This window comes from Penicillium daleae, assembly GCF_028827525.1.
Source record: "Penicillium daleae strain IBT 16125 chromosome Unknown utg000008l_segment0_segment0, whole genome shotgun sequence".
NCBI lineage: Eukaryota > Fungi > Ascomycota > Eurotiomycetes > Eurotiales > Aspergillaceae > Penicillium > Penicillium daleae.
The window spans coordinates 5084570-5103258 of NW_026623156.1; the positions used below are offsets into that span (position 1 = coordinate 5084570).

The 18689-nt window shown below is 51.1% G+C and overlaps 9 protein-coding genes across 9 annotated transcripts; 6 read left to right on the forward strand and 3 right to left on the reverse strand.

Moving 5' to 3' along the window:
- Positions 1-489: 489 nt before the first annotated feature.
- Positions 490-1419, forward strand: cyp4 (peptidyl-prolyl cis-trans isomerase; the record flags this gene model as incomplete). The annotated part of the gene is made up of 4 exons (XM_056913715.1): positions 490-544; positions 774-943; positions 1044-1150; positions 1233-1419. The coding sequence occupies 4 exons, from the start codon at positions 490-492 to the stop codon at positions 1417-1419; spliced, it is 519 nt and encodes a 172-aa protein (XP_056762564.1).
- A 1763-nt stretch (positions 1420-3182) lies between these two features.
- N7458_010334 (fungal specific transcription factor domain-containing protein) lies at positions 3183-5231 on the forward strand (the record flags this gene model as incomplete). The annotated part of the gene is made up of 4 exons (XM_056913716.1): positions 3183-3354; positions 3406-3612; positions 3633-4195; positions 4254-5231. The coding sequence occupies 4 exons, from the start codon at positions 3183-3185 to the stop codon at positions 5229-5231; spliced, it is 1920 nt and encodes a 639-aa protein (XP_056762565.1).
- A 238-nt stretch (positions 5232-5469) lies between these two features.
- N7458_010335 (high-affinity Cu transporter CTR3) lies at positions 5470-6319 on the reverse strand (the record flags this gene model as incomplete). Its single annotated transcript, XM_056913717.1, has 2 exons — positions 5470-6050; positions 6244-6319. The coding sequence occupies 2 exons, from the start codon at positions 6317-6319 to the stop codon at positions 5470-5472; spliced, it is 657 nt and encodes a 218-aa protein (XP_056762566.1).
- A 446-nt stretch (positions 6320-6765) lies between these two features.
- On the reverse strand, positions 6766-7667 carry N7458_010336 (exosome non-catalytic core subunit SKI6; the record flags this gene model as incomplete). Its single annotated transcript, XM_056913718.1, has 2 exons — positions 6766-7273; positions 7372-7667. The coding sequence occupies 2 exons, from the start codon at positions 7665-7667 to the stop codon at positions 6766-6768; spliced, it is 804 nt and encodes a 267-aa protein (XP_056762567.1).
- Positions 7668-8071: 404 nt separating this feature from the next.
- N7458_010337 (putative DNA excision repair protein (Rad26L)) lies at positions 8072-11185 on the forward strand (the record flags this gene model as incomplete). Its single annotated transcript, XM_056913719.1, has 2 exons — positions 8072-8168; positions 8229-11185. 2 exons carry the CDS (start codon positions 8072-8074, stop codon positions 11183-11185), a joined length of 3054 nt encoding a protein of 1017 aa, XP_056762568.1.
- A 368-nt stretch (positions 11186-11553) lies between these two features.
- Positions 11554-12447, reverse strand: ssuA (RNA polymerase II subunit A C-terminal domain phosphatase; the record flags this gene model as incomplete). Its single annotated transcript, XM_056913720.1, has 1 exon — positions 11554-12447. One exon carries the CDS (start codon positions 12445-12447, stop codon positions 11554-11556), a length of 894 nt encoding a protein of 297 aa, XP_056762569.1.
- A 626-nt stretch (positions 12448-13073) lies between these two features.
- Positions 13074-13906, forward strand: N7458_010339 (nicotinamidase; the record flags this gene model as incomplete). The annotated part of the gene is made up of 2 exons (XM_056913721.1): positions 13074-13154; positions 13247-13906. 2 exons carry the CDS (start codon positions 13074-13076, stop codon positions 13904-13906), a joined length of 741 nt encoding a protein of 246 aa, XP_056762570.1.
- Positions 13907-14288: 382 nt separating this feature from the next.
- On the forward strand, positions 14289-15636 carry N7458_010340 (GIG1 family protein; the record flags this gene model as incomplete). The annotated part of the gene is made up of 4 exons (XM_056913722.1): positions 14289-14568; positions 14683-14868; positions 14990-15306; positions 15388-15636. The coding sequence occupies 4 exons, from the start codon at positions 14289-14291 to the stop codon at positions 15634-15636; spliced, it is 1032 nt and encodes a 343-aa protein (XP_056762571.1).
- Positions 15637-16285: 649 nt separating this feature from the next.
- Positions 16286-18167, forward strand: N7458_010341 (OSBP family protein; the record flags this gene model as incomplete). Its single annotated transcript, XM_056913723.1, has 7 exons — positions 16286-16457; positions 16519-16624; positions 16702-16812; positions 16883-17161; positions 17213-17462; positions 17519-17832; positions 17894-18167. 7 exons carry the CDS (start codon positions 16286-16288, stop codon positions 18165-18167), a joined length of 1506 nt encoding a protein of 501 aa, XP_056762572.1.
- Between the last annotated feature and the right edge of the window lie 522 nt (positions 18168-18689).

Below are 18689 nucleotides of genomic sequence, written 5' to 3' on the forward strand. Positions count from 1 at the left end.
TTCCCAATTTTCCCCTTAGAGCTTCTGTTCGTCGCAACTTTCATCCTCTGTACTTTTATCTGGTAAGTAGATCTGTTTTGTGCAGTTGGTAGAGAGCATTGAGATCCTCTTTGGGTCTCTCCGGGTTCTCCAACCTGGGGTTCTGTCTCCCGCAGGAGATGGATGCTGCCCTGGTCGTTGCTGGAGAATGACCTGAGATGGAGATGACACCTCAGGCTGCCAGGCCACCAGGCTGCCAGGCTCCAAGGTTGTCAGGCCACCAGGCCCAACGGGACCCTCTCATTTGCTCATTCCCACATCTGCACGCTTGGCCCCAACCGGTCTCCGCAGCAGCTAACCCGCAAGCAGCCCGGCACCCGAGTTGTCCCGCTCCGCCCTCTGCCCCTCACCATGTTCTGCCGCCTCAAGTCAACCCCACCTTCCTCCCTCTTTTCTTCTTCTTGCTCCTTCCATCCCTTTGCCTATCGATCTTTCACATCATCCGCAAAAATGTCCAACACCAAGGCTTTCTTCGAGGTCCAGTACGCCCCCGTCGGCGGCGCGCGTAAGTCTTCTCTTTACCACTCTCTCCAATGCCATATACCTTCTCTCGCTGTCGAGAAGGAAATGGAGGGGTACTACTCTTTGACCTCTCCTTGTCCTTCCTCCTTCCTATACAGCCATCCCCCCTCCAGCCTTCAATTGGGAACATCCATCCTCTCCCATCTCCACGAGCATCCTCATCTCAGTCATCATCCTTGCCATTGACTCTGACGCTGACTTTCTCTCTCCAGCCAAGGTTGGCCGCATCAACTTCAACCTCTACGAGGCTGATGTTCCCAAGACCGCCAAGAACTTCCGTGAGCTCTGCAAGCTCCCCGAGGGTCAGGGTTACAAGGGCTCCGGTTTCCACCGCATCATCCCTCAGTTCATGCTCCAGGGTGGTGACTTCACCCGCCACAACGTGAGTTTCCCCGTCTTCTGTATTGCTACCTCCTCAGCCTTTCCCATCACTGGAGACGAGCTTAGTGAGCTTCTCGCTAATTCCCATGCTTCGTTAACAGGGCACCGGTGGTCGCTCCATCTACGGCGAGAAGTTCCCCGATGAGAACTTCAAGTACAAGCACACCCGCCCCGGTCTGCTGTCCATGGCCAATGCTGGCCCCAACACGTAAGTCTTTTTTTCTACTTGGCTCTGAGAGCCATCACAACAGCTCCATCTTGATCATTACTAACTTTTCACTCCGCTTCAGCAACGGCTCCCAGTTCTTCATCACCACCGTTGTCACCTCGTGGCTCGATGGCAAGCACGTCGTCTTCGGCGAGGTCGCTGACGAGGAGTCCATGAAGGTCGTCAAGGAGCTCGAGGCCCTTGGCTCCTCTTCCGGCTCCGTCCGCTCCGCTACCAAGCCCACCATCGTCAACTGCGGTGAGGCTTAGATCTTCATGATCGAGTAGTGTGTGGTGGCAGTGTCCCTCTTTGCGCGTGGGGTCTCTGCGAAAAATAGTGGGGGCGCCATGGCGGATCTTGGTGGCTTTCCCTTTTTGCGTGGTGTAATCTAGACAAGTCTACCAAGCTAGCCCATGTATGCTCCCTAATGCAGGGAATCCCAACCTATTGTTATCCACTGTAGACTCGTATATTATATTCTCTTGCCGGGTTTGTAAATTGCTCAAATGTGGCGTCGTTTGAGACGACGCAAGTCATACAGAGGAGGGGTAAGCTCGGGTTCAAAGGTTGGAAAAAAAGTGGGGCTTTTCTGGCGGACAAATACGTACTCCGTCCTTCTGGGGACTTGGTCCTTTTCCCTGCTTTTTCTCTTTGAGACCCCCGCCTGTACGTAATTTTAACCCATTCATGCATTGCGATGTTGGTACTTGAAGTGAAGAATCAGCCTGACTCGATGGCAGAAGGTCTCTTCTACATGATTGAGACGATATTCGTGGGTGTTGTTGAGCGGCTAGGTTTTCCGCCTGTATACTTGTTTTTTGTTACGAAGCAAAGAACTATTACAATAGAGGTAAGTATTACTTCTATAGCATCAAGGAAAGTATGGTGGTAAGATACAATTCCTGTGGCCAACTATGTGATCACTTTCTATCAAACAATCTACCCATACAATCGACTGCTCCGCCATTTGCAACGCAGTCGAGTAATGAAATCCACGTTGATACTATCACTCAGGTTGATTCAAAACTCGATTACGGATGCCAAAAACGTTGACCAACTGCTCTATTTCATCAATTATGAAGAAGAACCCAATGAGTGGGCGTTCAACTTCAAATCTCAGTTCATGACATTCTATCTAAAGATCGTCAATCCTCCCCATACATAACTTTAGTAATGACATGCTGAAGTTTCACCGTATAGGTTACAATCTCGTCACCCTTCCTGTTCACATCTCAGGGATATTGCCAATAGCAATACCTTTCCCCAATGCTTCCTCCAGAACCCCTACAGTTTGCCATGGCACTCTAGACACCCTCTAGCTAAGAGCGAATCTAGGAGAAAATTGTGATATTGATGTCACCAGGAATCGCAAAGGTAGTGCCAGACTGAACATACCGTCAAGAACTGTGGAGATCAGGCTTGTCATTGGCCTTAGCATATAAATTGCAGGTAACTAATAGGGCATCACTTACCGAAATGGAATCAATAGAGCGACCTGCGGAAAAGGCAGGTCTCTCCGGCGAAACCCGCCAACGGCTGTCAAGTGACTGCCAAACTACTTATTGTTGGAAGTCCCCATCTGAAGTTTAATCATTATCTTCGTGGTTGTTACTTCGGGTCCATTTGCTTGTAATCGAAATCATCCCTCTCTTTAAGAGTGCTACTGAGTACCAAGACCTCGCCTACTGTCAACCTTGAATTGGATTTGATGAACAAAACCCCATCTTTGACTTTCAGTACACGTGTAGAAATTGTCAAGTCTCGGTGTGCCACATTTTAAGGTCATGTCAATGCGCTACTACGTCAGAGAATTGGATTTTGATCAAGACATGGATGTTATCAGAGTATGCCCGAACTGCTCGGAACCGCATCCCTTTTCGGGAAAGATAGCAATAGCAGCAGCGGGACCCCCTCAACAAGACACTAGACTCTCTCAGAACTATCGTAGACAAGTTCTCTAAAGAACGAACACTCCAAAGCACAAGATTATTTGGATGCGTCACGAACCATTTCGATCTTCGATCTCCCTGCTATGTCCTCACCATACGAATCGCATGATAGATCGACGGTACTGGCGCAACCGGCGCATTCGGATACACCTTACTTGGGACAGCAATTCACATTAACGTTTATCGACAGTAAGAAAGGTGTCCGCAGACTAAGTGCCGAAAATGCAGCAAAGCACCGACAGGCAATATTCACGGGTATATTCCCCCTCCTTCTTAAATCGGATTGATCCTGATGAACCTATTCAGAGACGGAACGTCAGTCCATGAGCACTGAAGTTATCAATTCAGTGCCCGAACACAATCCTACGCAAGCGTTACTTGACCTCGAAAGATTCGATCAATGTTCGGATGTGACCACCCCATTCTCCTTTTTCCATGGGCCTTTCGGGGTCTCGAGGCTATCTCGACTCATCGAAACGGATGTCACAGATCTGGAGACACAAGATAGCCCCCGTTACCCAGGGATTGGCTAGCTGCGATCGATGAGATAATTGGACAAGCAGAGGAGACAAATCTCTTCTTCAATACTCCAACCCATCTACCAGCCGATGAATCATGGCTGCTTGAATTAATTCCACCAGAAATGGAACCCATCGGGATACTCCCCGACAGCCCTCGATCACAAATCACTTCATCGCCTTCTCTCTTCAATGACAACCATGAAGCATGGGCTATCCTATCACACTACAAAGACAGGATCGTACACTTGATTTCCCCCTTAGGCTATGGCCAAGAGGGTGCTTGGCTAAACCTGGTGATGCCATACGCTGTTAATACATTGGGGGAGCTTACGATGAGTGGAAGTGCAAATCACGCTCGACTGGCCTTATTAAATGCACTGCTCAGTACAAGTGCTTTCCATCTAGGGCAGCATTCAGTTATGCGCATTGATCATTGGATTGCAGTCGGCAATTCTTATTTGCAGAAAGCCGAGAGTCACTTCGTGCGATGCATGGAAGAGAATCGCATGTCAGGTGTTAAGAAGAACAAGTACAAGGAGATTCTCATGGCCATTCTGAGTCTTTCCACTGCTTACGTATGTCTTCCATTTTTACCTTGTAGTGAATTGAACTGATCAACGAAAAAAAATGCAGATGGTACATGGAGACTCAGATAAGCGTCGATGCTGCCTAGTACAAGCGGAGAAATTCATCTCCATCAACGGATTTGCAAAGTCTACAATTTCACAGAAACGGCGATCCCTTCATCACTGCTACGCATACATGCGCATCATGGCCGAAACTACGTGCATTGATGACGGGTTGAGCGAAAGGCTAGCCAACACCAGTCTATCTCCAGAGAGAGACGCACCCAGCGCAGAATTCCGAATCAGCTCCGATATTACTTTCTCAGAAGACATTTTGGCCGAAGAAAAGGATCCTGGCGTGGCACAACGAGATCTTCACCTCGCCATTCCAGGCCGTTGGAGCTTAACGCTGTTCCCGGAGATGTACGGTGTGGCAGAGAGCTTTCTCATGCTCTTGTCGCAGGTAATTCGGCTCGCTAATGAGCGAGACTTCTCTATATTATATCAGAATGCGAGCGGCAGACTCAACCTTAGGGACTTTTGGTTGCGAGCAAAGGCGCTGGAGAAGGGGATCAGTATTCTTCTAAGGTCATGCACATCGGAGTCTACTACTAGGCGTGATTACGAGAGCGACATGGAAGCTGGTAATCCAAGAGCACACGCCATGTACACTGCGTTGCTCATCTTCTTCCACCGACGGATATACGACCTCGATGCTACCATGCTCCAACGAGAAGTCACTTCTGTGCGCTCTTTGCTCATGCATATTCAGCAAGATGGAGCTGGCAAGAGTGGAGAAAGTATGGCTACGCTCATATGGCCCGCATTTATCGCTGCATGCGAAGCAGTGGACTTGGATTCTCAAAGATTTTTCTCACAGTGGTTCGATACTTGCTTTACAACAACTGGACTCGTGAATGCCTCTGTTGCGAAATCCATTATTGAAATGATATGGGCTAAGAGAGAGGATGTTGGATTGAATAAGGACATGTGCACTTGGCCAGAAGTGTTGAGAGCGAAGAAGATAAGGCTGATGTGTACCTAAATTATGCCGAAGAAGTACCAAATACCGCGCACTTCCATATTCCTAAGGTGTTTTCTGGCCCATTCCACTTTCAGAAAGTTGTCTTTCGATCCGTGTCCTGTGATGATAATCGAGGTGTGTGGTTGTGGATCTAACCACAGCACTTGGTGACCTGAGTGGCATCATTTCTGGGAAAGCGCATAAACTTGATCAGCAATGATTCATGTGGAAGTCATTAATTGTAAAGAAGCGCAATGACTTACTCCTTCGACAGAGACAGAGGCTCCCACGAGAAGATAAGAGAACCCAGGAACGCTCCGATGAAGATGCAGATGATGATGTAGCCATTGTAGTACATCGCCAACAGCATGATGAAGTATGCCACGGCAAATTGAACCATGTGAAGCAGAGCACGAATCACTTGTTCGACTGGAGAGGGACGATACGGCGCAAGATGTTCAGAAGTCTTGCGATTGGCCACGCCACCGTTGATCGAGTGCACAGCTTCTGCAGCCACAGGCGTGATATTGTTTGGACCAGTAAGCTTTGCATTAGAGGGTTCGCTGGTAGAAGCAGCGGTAATTGATCCGTCAACTATGGGACAATCACAGCTGCACTTTTGGCCGTTGCTGAGGAAGAAACTCGGGACCCTCCTCGGACGTCGCCCGGCCGGAAACTTGGAAGCCAAAGCAGCAGAATGAGCTCGACGCAGAATGAATGCATCATACTCACGACCCATACGACGCAAAAATTCCAAGCAGAGGACGAGGCAGATTGTGGCAATGCAGGAGCCTGCGAACATGCCATGAGAGCGGATATGCCACGAGCTGGACAGGAAGCCTATGAACCCAAGTTCTGTCAGTATCAATCTCGAGCGTTTATAGGAGCGAACGAGAAGAAGGGATCATACAGGCATCAATAGTGAACCAGTTCCAGAGCATCTGACAGCTTTGAATTAGTTCAAGTCACGGCAGGTCTCATAAGTAGTATGATGCTAGTATACGAACCGAGATCCGGCAGCTCATGTCCATACCATCCATGCTGGGCATGGATGACATGCCCATGGAGCTAGTGTTCATGGCCATGAGAGCAGTTGAAACTGAGGTCATCGTCATGTCCGTGGCCGTAGCCATAGACGAGTCTTTTTGGAGACGTCCGACGAAGACTTGAAGAGTAGCGGTGCTGGACGTGTATGAGGGTTTTGGCAGCCGCGTCGTGGTTGCACAGAGAAGGAGAACGAGGAAGATGAAAAGATGAGAAAGAAGAAGGACCAGGATGTGATAAACAAAAGACGGGCCTTCCTTCATGAGCTCGACTGCCCTTTTGGGGTGATGAGCACATTTCCAACATTCCGATGCAAACCGCCGAAGGATTGGGAAAACGAGCACAATTGAGCAAATTCCTACGCTCCCTCGATACGGACTCAAACAAACTCCTATTTTCTGCAACCCAATATATCAAATATCAAATATTCAGTATTCAACATTGCGGTACTCTATCCTGAACACCAAATGAACGCCGCCAAAAGTGCATGGGTATCAGATTCTTATTGCATTCAGGCCCCGCTTGACCCTTTGATGACGCCCTCCAACAACTCGCGGATCTGGTTGCACCCGTCAATTCCCACGGCCAACATTGTCTCGATATAAGTAGAATGCAGCTTCGAGTCCATTGTCAACACGGCCACCTTCATTTCTCCCTCTTCCTCGTCCATGTTGTTTTCTCCCACGGGTACCGAGGTCGTAGTGCCGACAGTCAATACAGGCAATTCCTGCTCTTCAGGAAGTGACAAATCCAACAGCGGGTCTAGCTCGTCGTGTCGAGGGTCTTTTGGTGTGGAGGCACTACCACTCATGCCAGCCGTACAGCTGGTGAGCAGGCCCGGCATGGGAATACCGGCGTCCACAAGAGCCAAGGTACAGGCATTGATCGCAGCAGCGAGTAGAGATCCATCGGCAGACAGAACGGAGACGTGGATGCTAATTGTGCTGTGCGGGTAGAGATAGGTGTGCAGGTGCGATTGGAAGGCGGAGCGTAGGGTTGTTGCGATTCGCGACGATTGTCTGTTGACCGGCAAGTTAGCATTCAATGGTTCCTACAATAATCGCGAATACAGCTGTGATACAAAGCTCCCAACTAGGGGACTGCTCAAGACACTCACTTGTCACTTCCTCCAGCCCTCCGCTTGCGATCCACGCCAGCAAACCCAGCAACGTTCACGTCCACCTCGACGATGGCACCTGCGCCACCTGCAGTACCACTGGCGTCGCCACGGCGACCTTCAGCCGGACCATGGACGGAACACATAATCGCAGTATTGCCCATGGACAAGTATGAAGAGCCAGAGCTGGCAGGGTTGGTCGAGATCTGCGCTTGGATTAGACGCAGCTCATTCCATCGGCGACCGTCGAGGCGCAGCTTGGTCAAAGGATATGTCGTGGAGGTATCGAGCGGCATTTTGGCGTATTGTATTCGGTAGGGATGTAAAAGGGATCAGAAAAATGAGGGCAGGCCTCCAAGAGCAAGCTTGCCAGGCGCTCTATGCAGAAGTCTAGATAGTGGGATGCAAATTAGTCCACCATGGTCAGGTCGAGACTTGGCGCCAAACTTTCTAGGGCAACTCACGTCGCGTAGATCACCCAAGCAGATCAGGGTAAGTAAAACTCAATTGAAAGGGCTTTGGGGGAATGCAGAAGTGTAGAGGCGTGGTGGTCTGCCGAGAGGAGATGGTTGGACGGCTTTTTTTTCTCGCCGACCGGGAATCATGACATCGCCCACTTCTCCGCCTTTGCGGCATACACTTGCCCTGACCTGCGCGCATTCCCCACTCCTCAGCGACACCGATCGGCTATGCAGTGGATATGGGAGATCTCAGTGCTGAGGTCGAGGTCATCGTCATCGAATCAGATGACGATGACCTAGAAGTGACCGCTTATCTGGGCGCGGGCACCACCTTGAGTATGTACCCTGTGAATCTTCGAACGCGCGCGCGACATATAGCTCACTGAGGTGTTTTAGATAGGAATCCGACACCTTTGAAACTCGAAGAACCTACCAATACGCCTAAACGTGGCCCCGTTCCCTCTGTCCCTAAATCAGAAGCTTGCGACACGCCGTGCCGCATGTTGTCGAGTACGCCAGTTAAGATCCAAGACGAGAGCGACGATGATTTCAATGATGGCGAGGCGGCATATAAAAAGTTCAAGGCACGCAAGTCTGTCAAGCGCAGACAGAGCGCGGCTGCAACTCGAAGAGCAAAGGTTCCCAAGAAAGAACACCGGGATCAAAAAATGGTCGGTCTCGTCAAGCCTGAACGCGCATCAGCAAGGCCCAAGAGACCATTGAGGGAATATGGCGAGGTCTCATCGGAGGACGAGCTGATGGAGTACACTCTTCCAAGCTATTTGAAGCAACGAAGAGCTCATTTCGATCGGGATCAACAAAATCTCAATGAGCTTGGTCTGAAGCTCCCGCCTTCCTACGACGATGTCGACTTTTCCGATGATGATCGCTTGGAAGACCTGCAAGAGAAGCCGTTATTCCCAGACAGAAGGCCTGTCAGAGAATATAAAGATATCACGTTACCATATTCTTTGGGGTTGATTCCCGCCCCGATTGCACAGTGGTTGCGCCAATATCAAGTTGAAGGTGTCGCTTTCATGCACGAATTGTTCGTCTATCAAAAGGGCGGTATTCTCGGCGATGATATGGGTCTGGGTAAGACCATTCAAGTCATTGCATTTCTGACTGCCGCCTACGGCAAGACTGGCGATGAGCGAGATTCGAAGCGGATGCGCAAAATGCGGAGATCGGGTGACAATACATGGTATCCACGCACCTTGATCATCTGCCCAGGCACTCTGATCTCAAATTGGGTGTCTGAGCTTCAGCGGTGGGGGTGGTGGCATGTCGACGTCTACCATGGCAGCAACAAAGACATCGCCCTTCACGCTGCGAAATCGGGACGTGTGGAGATTCTGATTACTACCTATACCACGTATGTGAACAACAAGGACCCTGTGAACATGGTCGAATGGGACTGTGTGATTGCAGACGAATGCCACAAGGTCAAGGAGCGCAAGTCCGAAACAACGCAAGGCATGAACGAGGTCAATTCACTCTGCCGAATCGGTCTGACTGGCACAGCTATTCAGAATCGATATGAGGAACTATGGACTCTACTGAATTGGACAAATCCTGGCGTCGTTGGACCCGTGACAACGTGGAAAGCGCAGATTTCGGAGCCGTTGAAGATTGGACAGTCACACGACGCCACCTTGAACCAACTCAGCAAAGCTCGAAGAACAGCAAAAAAGCTTGTCGAAAACTTGCTTCCACAGTTCTTCCTGCGTCGCATGAAGTCTTTGATAGCGGACCAGCTACCCAAAAAGAGCGACAGGGTAGTCTTTTGTCCGCTGACATGGACTCAAGCAGAGGCCTATGAGAATTTCCTGGACAGCGATATCGTGACCACGATTAAGACTTCCACTGAAAGCTGTGATTGTGGGTCAGGAAAGAAGAGAGGCTGGTGCTGCTATAAGCTGGTCCCTGGCACGGGCAAGACGTGGCAGTCTTACGTTTTCCCTGCTATTGCGGTTCTTCAGAAGCTCAGCAACCATCTGGCAATTCTGATTCCGCAAGGAAACGATTCTAATGAGAAACAAGAAAAAGAAAAGGAGATGCTGCAAATAGCACTACCAGATCAATGGGAAGACCTATACCGGTCCCGAGACTCGATTGTCAACTACGCAAACCCCGAGTTCTGTGGAAAGTGGAAAGTCCTGCGCAAGCTACTTAGGTGGTGGCATGCGAACGGTGACAAGGTCCTTGTTTTCTCACACAGCGTCCGCCTATTGAAAATGCTCCAGATGCTATTCAACCACACGAGCTATAACGTGAGCTACCTGGACGGTTCTATGAAGTATGAGGACCGTGCGAAGGCCGTGGACGAGTTCAACTCTGACCCAAACCAATTTGTCTTCCTGATCTCTACTAAAGCTGGCGGTGTCGGATTGAACATCACGTCGGCAAACAAGGTGGTCGTGGTTGATCCGAACTGGAATCCGGCCTATGATCTTCAAGCCCAGGACCGAGCCTACCGAATCGGACAGGTACGGGATGTAGAGGTCTTCCGACTTGTTTCTGTCGGCACCATTGAAGAGATCGTCTACGCACGACAAATCTACAAGCAGCAACAAGCTGAAATTGGTTATACCGCTAGCTCTGAGCGACGCTACTTCAAGGGTGTCCAAGAAAAGGCAGACCAAAAGGGCGAAATCTTCGGTATGCAGAATCTCTTCGCTTACCAGCACGACAACGTCGTACTTCGCGACATCGTCAACAAAACCAACGTCGCCGAAAGCCGCGCCGGCGTTCAAGTCACGGACTTTGAAGTCAAAGAAGATGACGACAACGTCAAAGCCGAAGATGAAGCAATGAGCCAAATAGCCGCCATGGTCCGCGGCGAAACCGACGCTGAAGCATCAAAGACTGAACCTGCGCACAGCCATGACCCGATTCAAGCCATTCTCGCCGGCGCAGGTGTCGAATACACTCATCTAAATAACGAAGTTATCGGCTCATCCCGCGTCGAAGAACGACTCAGCCGGCGCGCAGAGCAAGTCACCAATGATCCCAATGCAGATTTCCAGATCTTCGAATCTTCTCAGAATGCTGATAGTGGTGGCCATGATCCCTTTGCGGAACCGCGCCATCAACCCCCACCACCATCTGTATTCCGAGATCCGGACGGGCAGATTGTTCGGTTCAAGTATAATCCGCCGGAGGATGTGAAGCGCCGACAGTTCTGCAGTATGGCGCGACGGCTTGGGTATGCTGATGCGACTGATTTTGCGCTTGTGGTGGAGAATATGACGCAGGCTCAACGGAGAGAGTGTCTTGACAAGTGGTATCTGGAGCGGAGGAATGTGGTGCTTTCCCAAGTAGAGAAGGGACAAGTCAAGGATGAGCAATAAGGTTGTTCCAGGCCTCGTCTATTGTGTATTTGTCTTCTGTTTTATACTTTACTTTATCGCTTTCTCGATGGAGAGATGGCTGGCGTTGAAGTGATGATACCCCAAATGAATTTGCTTTTATCATTCTACGCACTGCCTTGTTTAGGCCGATGTCTATCTACTATCAATCAAGTCGAGCAAGGAAAGAAACCCTAGAAGAAGAGAAGCATTGCGTAGTACCGTTCTTTGATTCGTATTTCCAATAACAAAACTAGGGTCACATCACCCAGCCAGAACAGGCCCTTGCTAAATCTCCAAAGACAAAACCCGAGCATCCGCAAACAGTGAAAGGGGGTATCAGAAAAACAGGACAGCGAAGTTGCTCGAGGCTACAGCCAGGCCAGAGTCCACAACGCCGGCAAATTAGGATGCTTCTCCTGCCACTCCGCCAGAATTTCTGGAACACTCTCATCAAAGCTCAAGCGCGCAGCACCGGACCCATTCTCCCAACCCGCAGACCCATGCGCTTGCCGCTGGGACACGGCAGACTCGTTCAAGCGATTCGCCAGATCGAGAATCGCCTTTCCACCGACGAGCGCTTCTTCATGGTTATCCTTGATATCGACATTGAACACATGGACAGGCCGGTTCAACGCATTCCCCTTATTCATCAGATCGTCCACCACGGCATCCCAGCACCGCTCTTCACAGGTGATAATCACATCGACGACGCCGCCCTCCGTCCCCAGTGCACCCTTGTCACCCTTGGAGATATGCTCGAGACGCGGCTGACCAGGCGTCCAATCTTGGAACCGCTCCGGACCCCATTTCAAGTTGCGGTTGCGGTCCAGCATGCTCAGGATGCCGTTGTTGCGGTACAGTCGCGGGTCCTTTTTTTCCAGTTCCTCGTACATCTGGTTGTAGGAGGTTATGTTGAATTGGTACACGTTTGGTTGTGAGATCGATGGACCAGGTAGGCGGACTAGTGAGCCTGTGCCGAAGGATATCACTGGGAACGCAGTTGGTGCGGCCGATAGACGGAGGTGAGCTTCCATGGAGCGGTTGTTGTTGGATGCACAGACTGTGCAGAATTTAAGCTTCCATGAGTCGGTGGGCGTGTCGGAGTTGGCTCCAGCGACAATAGTGGCCGCGTTGGCCGTGGCCATTTCCACGTCCTCGGTGGTGGTGGAAGGCATCTCTGAGATGGCGGATTCGGGTGGTGGGGGAGGAGGGGGAGGGGGATCTTGGGAAGCGGTGTTTACACGAGGGTCGTAGGCCGCCATGATGGGGCTGGGAATTTATATGAAGAGATGTAGAAATGTAGAGTAGTACTAAAGGGAGGATAGGGCAAAGCCTGGTAGCTAGAGTAGCACGCAGGCGAATGGGGGAATCAGGGAGGCTTCAAGATGGGTTTACGATCTCCTGGTATTGACTGTTTGGGCATGAGCATTAGCATGAGGCCCAAATGGCGAATTGAGGCAGCGACATGAGAGAGGGATAGGAAAGGAATGCAGTTCAGATAAAAAAATGCGTATAATGAGTTTGTCCGCAAAGCCGAAGCTCAGACAGCTCCAATAATAAGATTCATCATGTAGGGTGTGGAAGTGGGCAATAGGGAATATACAGTAGAGACTGGCATACTGTCAAACGTACCTTGCAACTACCGGTCATTATCCAGAGTCAATTGAAGAAGAGTTTGCACTGGGGCCGTAGCCCTTGAAAGGAGGAAAAGAAAGCAAGTTCGGAGGTTCGGGCCACTTGACATTTTTAGCGTGATCGCTGACTCAGCAGGTCCAGCTGCGGATCGCTTGGCTCCTTGGCTAAATTCAAGCTAGAGGAGAGCTTTAACACTTACACTTCTTTCTTGATCAACTGGATCTCGTCCAAGTTGCTAATACCCCGTCTCGCCATGGAGTTTAAAGGCAGTGATAGAGGCCCATTTGTGCCCGCTCTGATCATAGTGGATATGCAGGAAGACTTCTGTCCACCCGTGAGTCCGCGGATATAGCTGACCATCTAGCTCGAGAAGCTCGGACATGGCTGATGTGGTACCTGGCAACAATGCTTTCGCGGAAATAACAGAAGGGATCTCTCGCCGTTCAAGATGGCCGAACCATTGCCCCACTGATCAACCATCTCCTCTCCCAGCCTGGCTTCGTGACGCGCATCGCAACTCAGGACTATCACCCCGCAGACCACATTTCCTTCGCCAGCAACCACCCCCCACCGAACAACCGACCCTTCGAATCATTCATTGAGATGAAGAACCCCGCTCCGGATAGGAAGACTGAGACAAAGCCGCAGCAGCTGTGGCCGGTCCATTGCGTGGCTGGCAGCCCTGGCGCCGAGATGATTCCCGAGATTGACACCAGTCGCATTGACTTGTTCGTGCAGAAAGGCAAGCACTCGCAGGTCGAGATGTATTCTGCCTTTGCGGATGCCTTTGGAAATCTAGACCCTGCCGTGACGGCGCAATCTGTCAACGTGGATATCGCATCGGAGCTTGAGAAGAAGGGTGTTACGGATGTCTTTGTTGTTGGACTGGCGGGAGACTACTGTGTGAAATGGACTGCTATCGACGCTGTCAAGACTGGATTCCGCAGTTGGCTCATTGAAGAGGCCACAAAATGCGTTGTCCCTGCTAATTGGGGCGAGGCCAAAAAGGAGCTGCGAGCAGCGGGAGTGTCGGTCATCCACGCTGACGATGCGATTGTGAAGAAGCTGGCAGTAGCAGTGGCATAAATTCAGTGATGGGCTTTGTTATTTTCAATATTCGGTTTAGAAGATTCTTGCAATTGATTCCCCCTTTTGTGTTCTATCTGGGTCTTCATTTTCAGCATATTTGACTTCCATTCCCGTTCAAGTACTTCTTACATTCTCCGCATGGATTCGGGGCTTACTGTTGCCACCGGGTGGATTCCGGATGTATTGCCCGGATGATCGACATGAAAATAAACGGCTCCGGAGGATCTTATATTTCAGGAGCTCCCCCTTAATCTTTCGATCCTCTCTAGCACTACTGCATGGTGACATCGCAACTGGATGGTGGTTCTTACCAGTCTCTACGAATCCTGTCACACAAGAAGCAACACGTCCAGATCCGGCCCGTCGGACAAAGCTTAACATGCCTCATTCAACGGATGTGTCAACGCTCGCAGCGACGATTACTCTGCTCGACGAAAAACTAGTCGACGCGGACGCCGACACGCCAGCGCGGTTCCTGCACGAGCAGGGCATCACCTCGGAGACTCTTCCTTACTGGCTCGTCAACGTACCCCGGTCGCAATGGACCGCCGAGTGTCCTGCCTTTCTACGCGACCAACCACCCAAGAACGTGCATTGCCTGGCTACTCCCGATAGTCATTACAAGCGACAAACTTGGGAGCAAGTCCAGGAGATAATCAGTTGAGTGGAGCTCATTTCATCTGTCATGCATCCTTGGCGATGGGGGCCTGGGCATGTACTTCAGACGGTGACAGGCTTGCTAACGGGTTGGCGTTTTGCATTTGGTCCCGCAGGAACGAACCGAATCGATCGATTCCAACGGGTCCCGAGCGAGCTGCGGAAGTACCTGGAATACATGGCCCAGATCAAATCCGAATACGGATCGGTCATGCGGTTTGTGGTTAGGGAGAGATTGTGCTGGGGGGATGGGATACATCCCGAGGACCTTCGACCTCGAGGCGGTCCCTTTGAGTTTGCTGGTAAGCAAGAACCGAATAGTTGGTACTTTTACTTTTTAGGCGCCACTATTTACTCCTCCCCACGGAAGAACCGAGAATGGCGGCTGGCTAACGCGGTATACGAGGGATACGACGTATACAGAGGACATTCGGATTCTGTACAATGACTGGCCGTACGGGATCGATACGGATATCATCCACCTGGTTGTCTGGACCAAATTCGAGCTTCCCGATGACCCCACCACGGGCGATCTGACAGCAGAGGCGCGAGAGGCGATCGAGCGATACGTGCAGACCACGTTTTGTTCGCGCGTGGCGCCTGAGCAGGTCGTCTGGTTCAGGAACTGGAAGTCGCTCAAGTCCGTCCACGCCGTCGAACACTTCCACGTCATGCTCCATCAACCGGATATGGCATTTGTGCAGGAGATCACGCATGGCGATGTACCGCTGATCGATCGGGTAGGGAAAGAGTTGCCTTGATATTTGGTGGTTCCTGTCCAGTTTGGACGGGATAGAGTAGTACTTTTTGTTGGTGCCTAGGCCAAAGGGGGACTACGAGTTGACACCTCTCTCCTCCTCTACCAGCAGTTCGGCGCAAGACAAGCTTGGACAAGTCTTGGACCAGTCTTGGACCAAATCGACCAAGTGGACCAGCCTGCAGGTATCTGCCTACAACAATATCCCCCAACCTGTCCACAGTGTGCAGGTGTTGACCCCATCGAGGTCTTCCCCCACTCTGCCAAGGCCAACCCCCTCCTGGTGACGATCCTGAAGGATTGGAAACCTTGAGAGAGTCCCAAAAGAGGGGAAACTGGAGGGAAGGGTTTGCTTGGGAGAGAAGGGATTTTCCAGGACATCGACTGTACCTACTTGATGATACCAATTTGAAGAAGAGACTAGATCCGACCAACCCCTACCTTTTTGCTAGCTCCGTTAGGCCAATCTCGGCAGCCCCAGCGGTTGGTCAGGCCAGAAGTGGCAGCGTGAGGCTCGACGTCACTGCCCGACCGACCACAAGGCCGAAGGTCCATAACATTCTTTTTTTTGTGCACTTCTACCGAGGGGTACTTGAAGGATATTCTGTACCAGCATCGAGTGTCCTATCCTCGGACGGTTCTTAGTCACCGCAGGTACCAATCCAGTATTCGTATTGACGAGGTTCTTATGACGAGGACGAGCTAAGCCTGCCCGTTCGAGTCAACCATCTCTTTTTTTCTTGAGACACGACTCCACAGCCTCTTTCAATCCTTCAAGTCTTGTTTCCCCTTTATCTTCTCTTTTTAACCTTCCTTCCCTCGGGACCCTGGAATTTCCTGATCTTCCAAAACCTCCTCCCGACTAGACTTCTGCTCCCATTCCCGCTAGATGCCGTTGCGCTGAACCCTTTTCTCCCCCACACCACAACATCCTACTGTTTCGGTCTCTTCCGCTTGCAACCATGCCAGTCCCGCACCTCCGCCGCACTTCCTTGACCAGTGGGTTTCTTTTCCTCTCGCAACTCACCACACTACAAACCATGTCGGACACTCACGCAACTCTAGGCCGCTCATCCGTGGATGATTCCCCCGGTAGCGGGGAAGACGAGATCGTCGAGCCCGAGCAGGGAAATGGTATCGTGCCCGCAGTCCCCCCCTCCCAAACCAGTCCCTCCAGCTGACCTGGAAACGACAGTGCTCTTGCATATCATTTCGCAGCTCCGACCGGGCGCCGACTTGAGTCGGGTCGTCTTGCCTACCTTCATCCTAGAGCCTAGGTCCATGCTCGAGCGGATTACCAAGTATGACCTTTCCGAAGCGTGTTTGGCGCGGGCACAGCGCTCAGTTGCGACGAAACTAACGAGATTTCTCTACGCAGCTTCATGGCGCACCCCGAAACCCTTCTTCCCATGCCTACGATCGATGACCCTGTGGAGCGATTTGTCTCGGTGATCAAGTTCTATTTGAGTGGATGGCACATCAAGCCCCCGTACGTTTTCAGTTTTCCCTGCTTCCCGCGGTGACGACATACTGATTTTCCTCCCCCGCCATCCTTGCAGAGGCGTCAAGAAGCCCTTGAACCCCATCCTTGGAGAGACTTTTACTTGCTACTGGGACTATCCCGATGGAACGCGCGGATACTACGTCTCGGAGCAGACTTCCCACCATCCCCCCAAGTCCAGCTACTTCTTCATGGCTCCCGAGCACCACATTCGGATCGATGGCACGTTGAAGCCCCGCAGCAAGTTCTTGGGCAACTCCGCAGCGAGTATGATGGAGGGTATTGCAATTCTGCGATTGTTGAACCGTGGCCAGGATAAGGAGAAGGGTGAACGATAGTACGTGTTTTCGGCTACTTGCGACAAAGTACATACTGACCGATTCGCTAGCATCGTGACGCAGCCTAACATGTACGCGCGCGGCATCCTGTTCGGAAAGATGAAGTATGAGCTTGGCGACCACAGTTACGTGCGGTGCCCGGAGAACAACCTCGTGGCCGATATCGAGTTCAAGACCAAGGGTTATTTCTCGGGTACCTATAATGCAATTGGGGGCACGATCAAGAACGAGAAGACTGGTGAAGTTCTATATGAACTGTCGGGCTTGTGGAATGGCGAGATGCACATCAAAGATGTCCATGTTCGTTGTCTGCCACTTTTCTTTTCACCCGCGCTAGATGCTAATGAACTTGATAGACTCACCGGAAGGAGGTTTTATTCGATGCCACACACGCAAGGCACTCGAAGCCCCTCGCACGCCCAATCAGCGAGCAAGCAGAGCGGGAATCGCAACGGTTATGGGAACCCACGGTGAAGGCGATTCTGGCGCAAAACCACACAGCCGCAACGGATGAAAAGACCAAAATTGAAGATCGCCAACGAGACGAGGCTGCCAAGCGCATCGACGAAGGTGTTGAGTGGCAACCTCGGTTGTTCCGGGCTGTACACGGCGGCCCTGGTGGTCAGGATGAAGGCGAGGAAGATTTGGATTGGATCATCAATGCCGAGGTGTACGTTTCGCAGATCGCATTGGAGCACGATCGAGTCTAAACTAAAATCTGAAACGCACAGTGATTCGCATGACCCCCAGACCGCAACCAAGCAAATCCTAGCCATCGCGCCCATCCTCGATTGTCAGAAAGATTGCAGCCAATTCCAGATCCCGCCGCATGCTTCCAAGTCGTCCAACTCTGCGACACCGGCGCTCCCCGAGCAGGACACGACAGCTAATACCGCGGGCGCAGCCTCATTTACAGGAGAAAACACAGCCGCACCAGTCGTGGAACGGAAGGATACGGAAACCCAAGAAGAGGAGGAATTCGTGGACGCAGAGGAAAAACAGTGAATTGGGGACAGCCACCTCCACACAACATAAAATATACTCCGGCCCCATTCATCGCCTCGCCCCAAGGTCCTTTCCAGCCGTACGACTCGCCCAGAGCCTCCCACAGCTAACCGGCGAGGCCTACCTATGCGAGAAGCAATCAGCCTGCACAAGCTATGCATCCGCAAGGAGTACTCGAGCGACTGGAAAACAGCGACCACACACACCTTTCTCCTTCCCCACAAACATCATGTTCAACACAAGCGTTCCCGGTCTTCAAAAGCCGCACCACATTGCTGGATACCCGATTTGATTCTGGATTTTTGCGATCCTAAGAAAAAGAAAACTTCATTGATTTTTGAACAACCTCCAACTTGAAATAAACAAATGAAAAGAAATACTTTACTTCAAACAACTCGTCGCATCGTGTTACGATGTTCCTGGAATGGGGATGGATTACAGTGGATCTGGGTGGGAAATGTTAGGTACATAGTAATCTTTACCTTGTCTAAGGGGATGTTGTAAGAGGCCAAGGACGGCAAT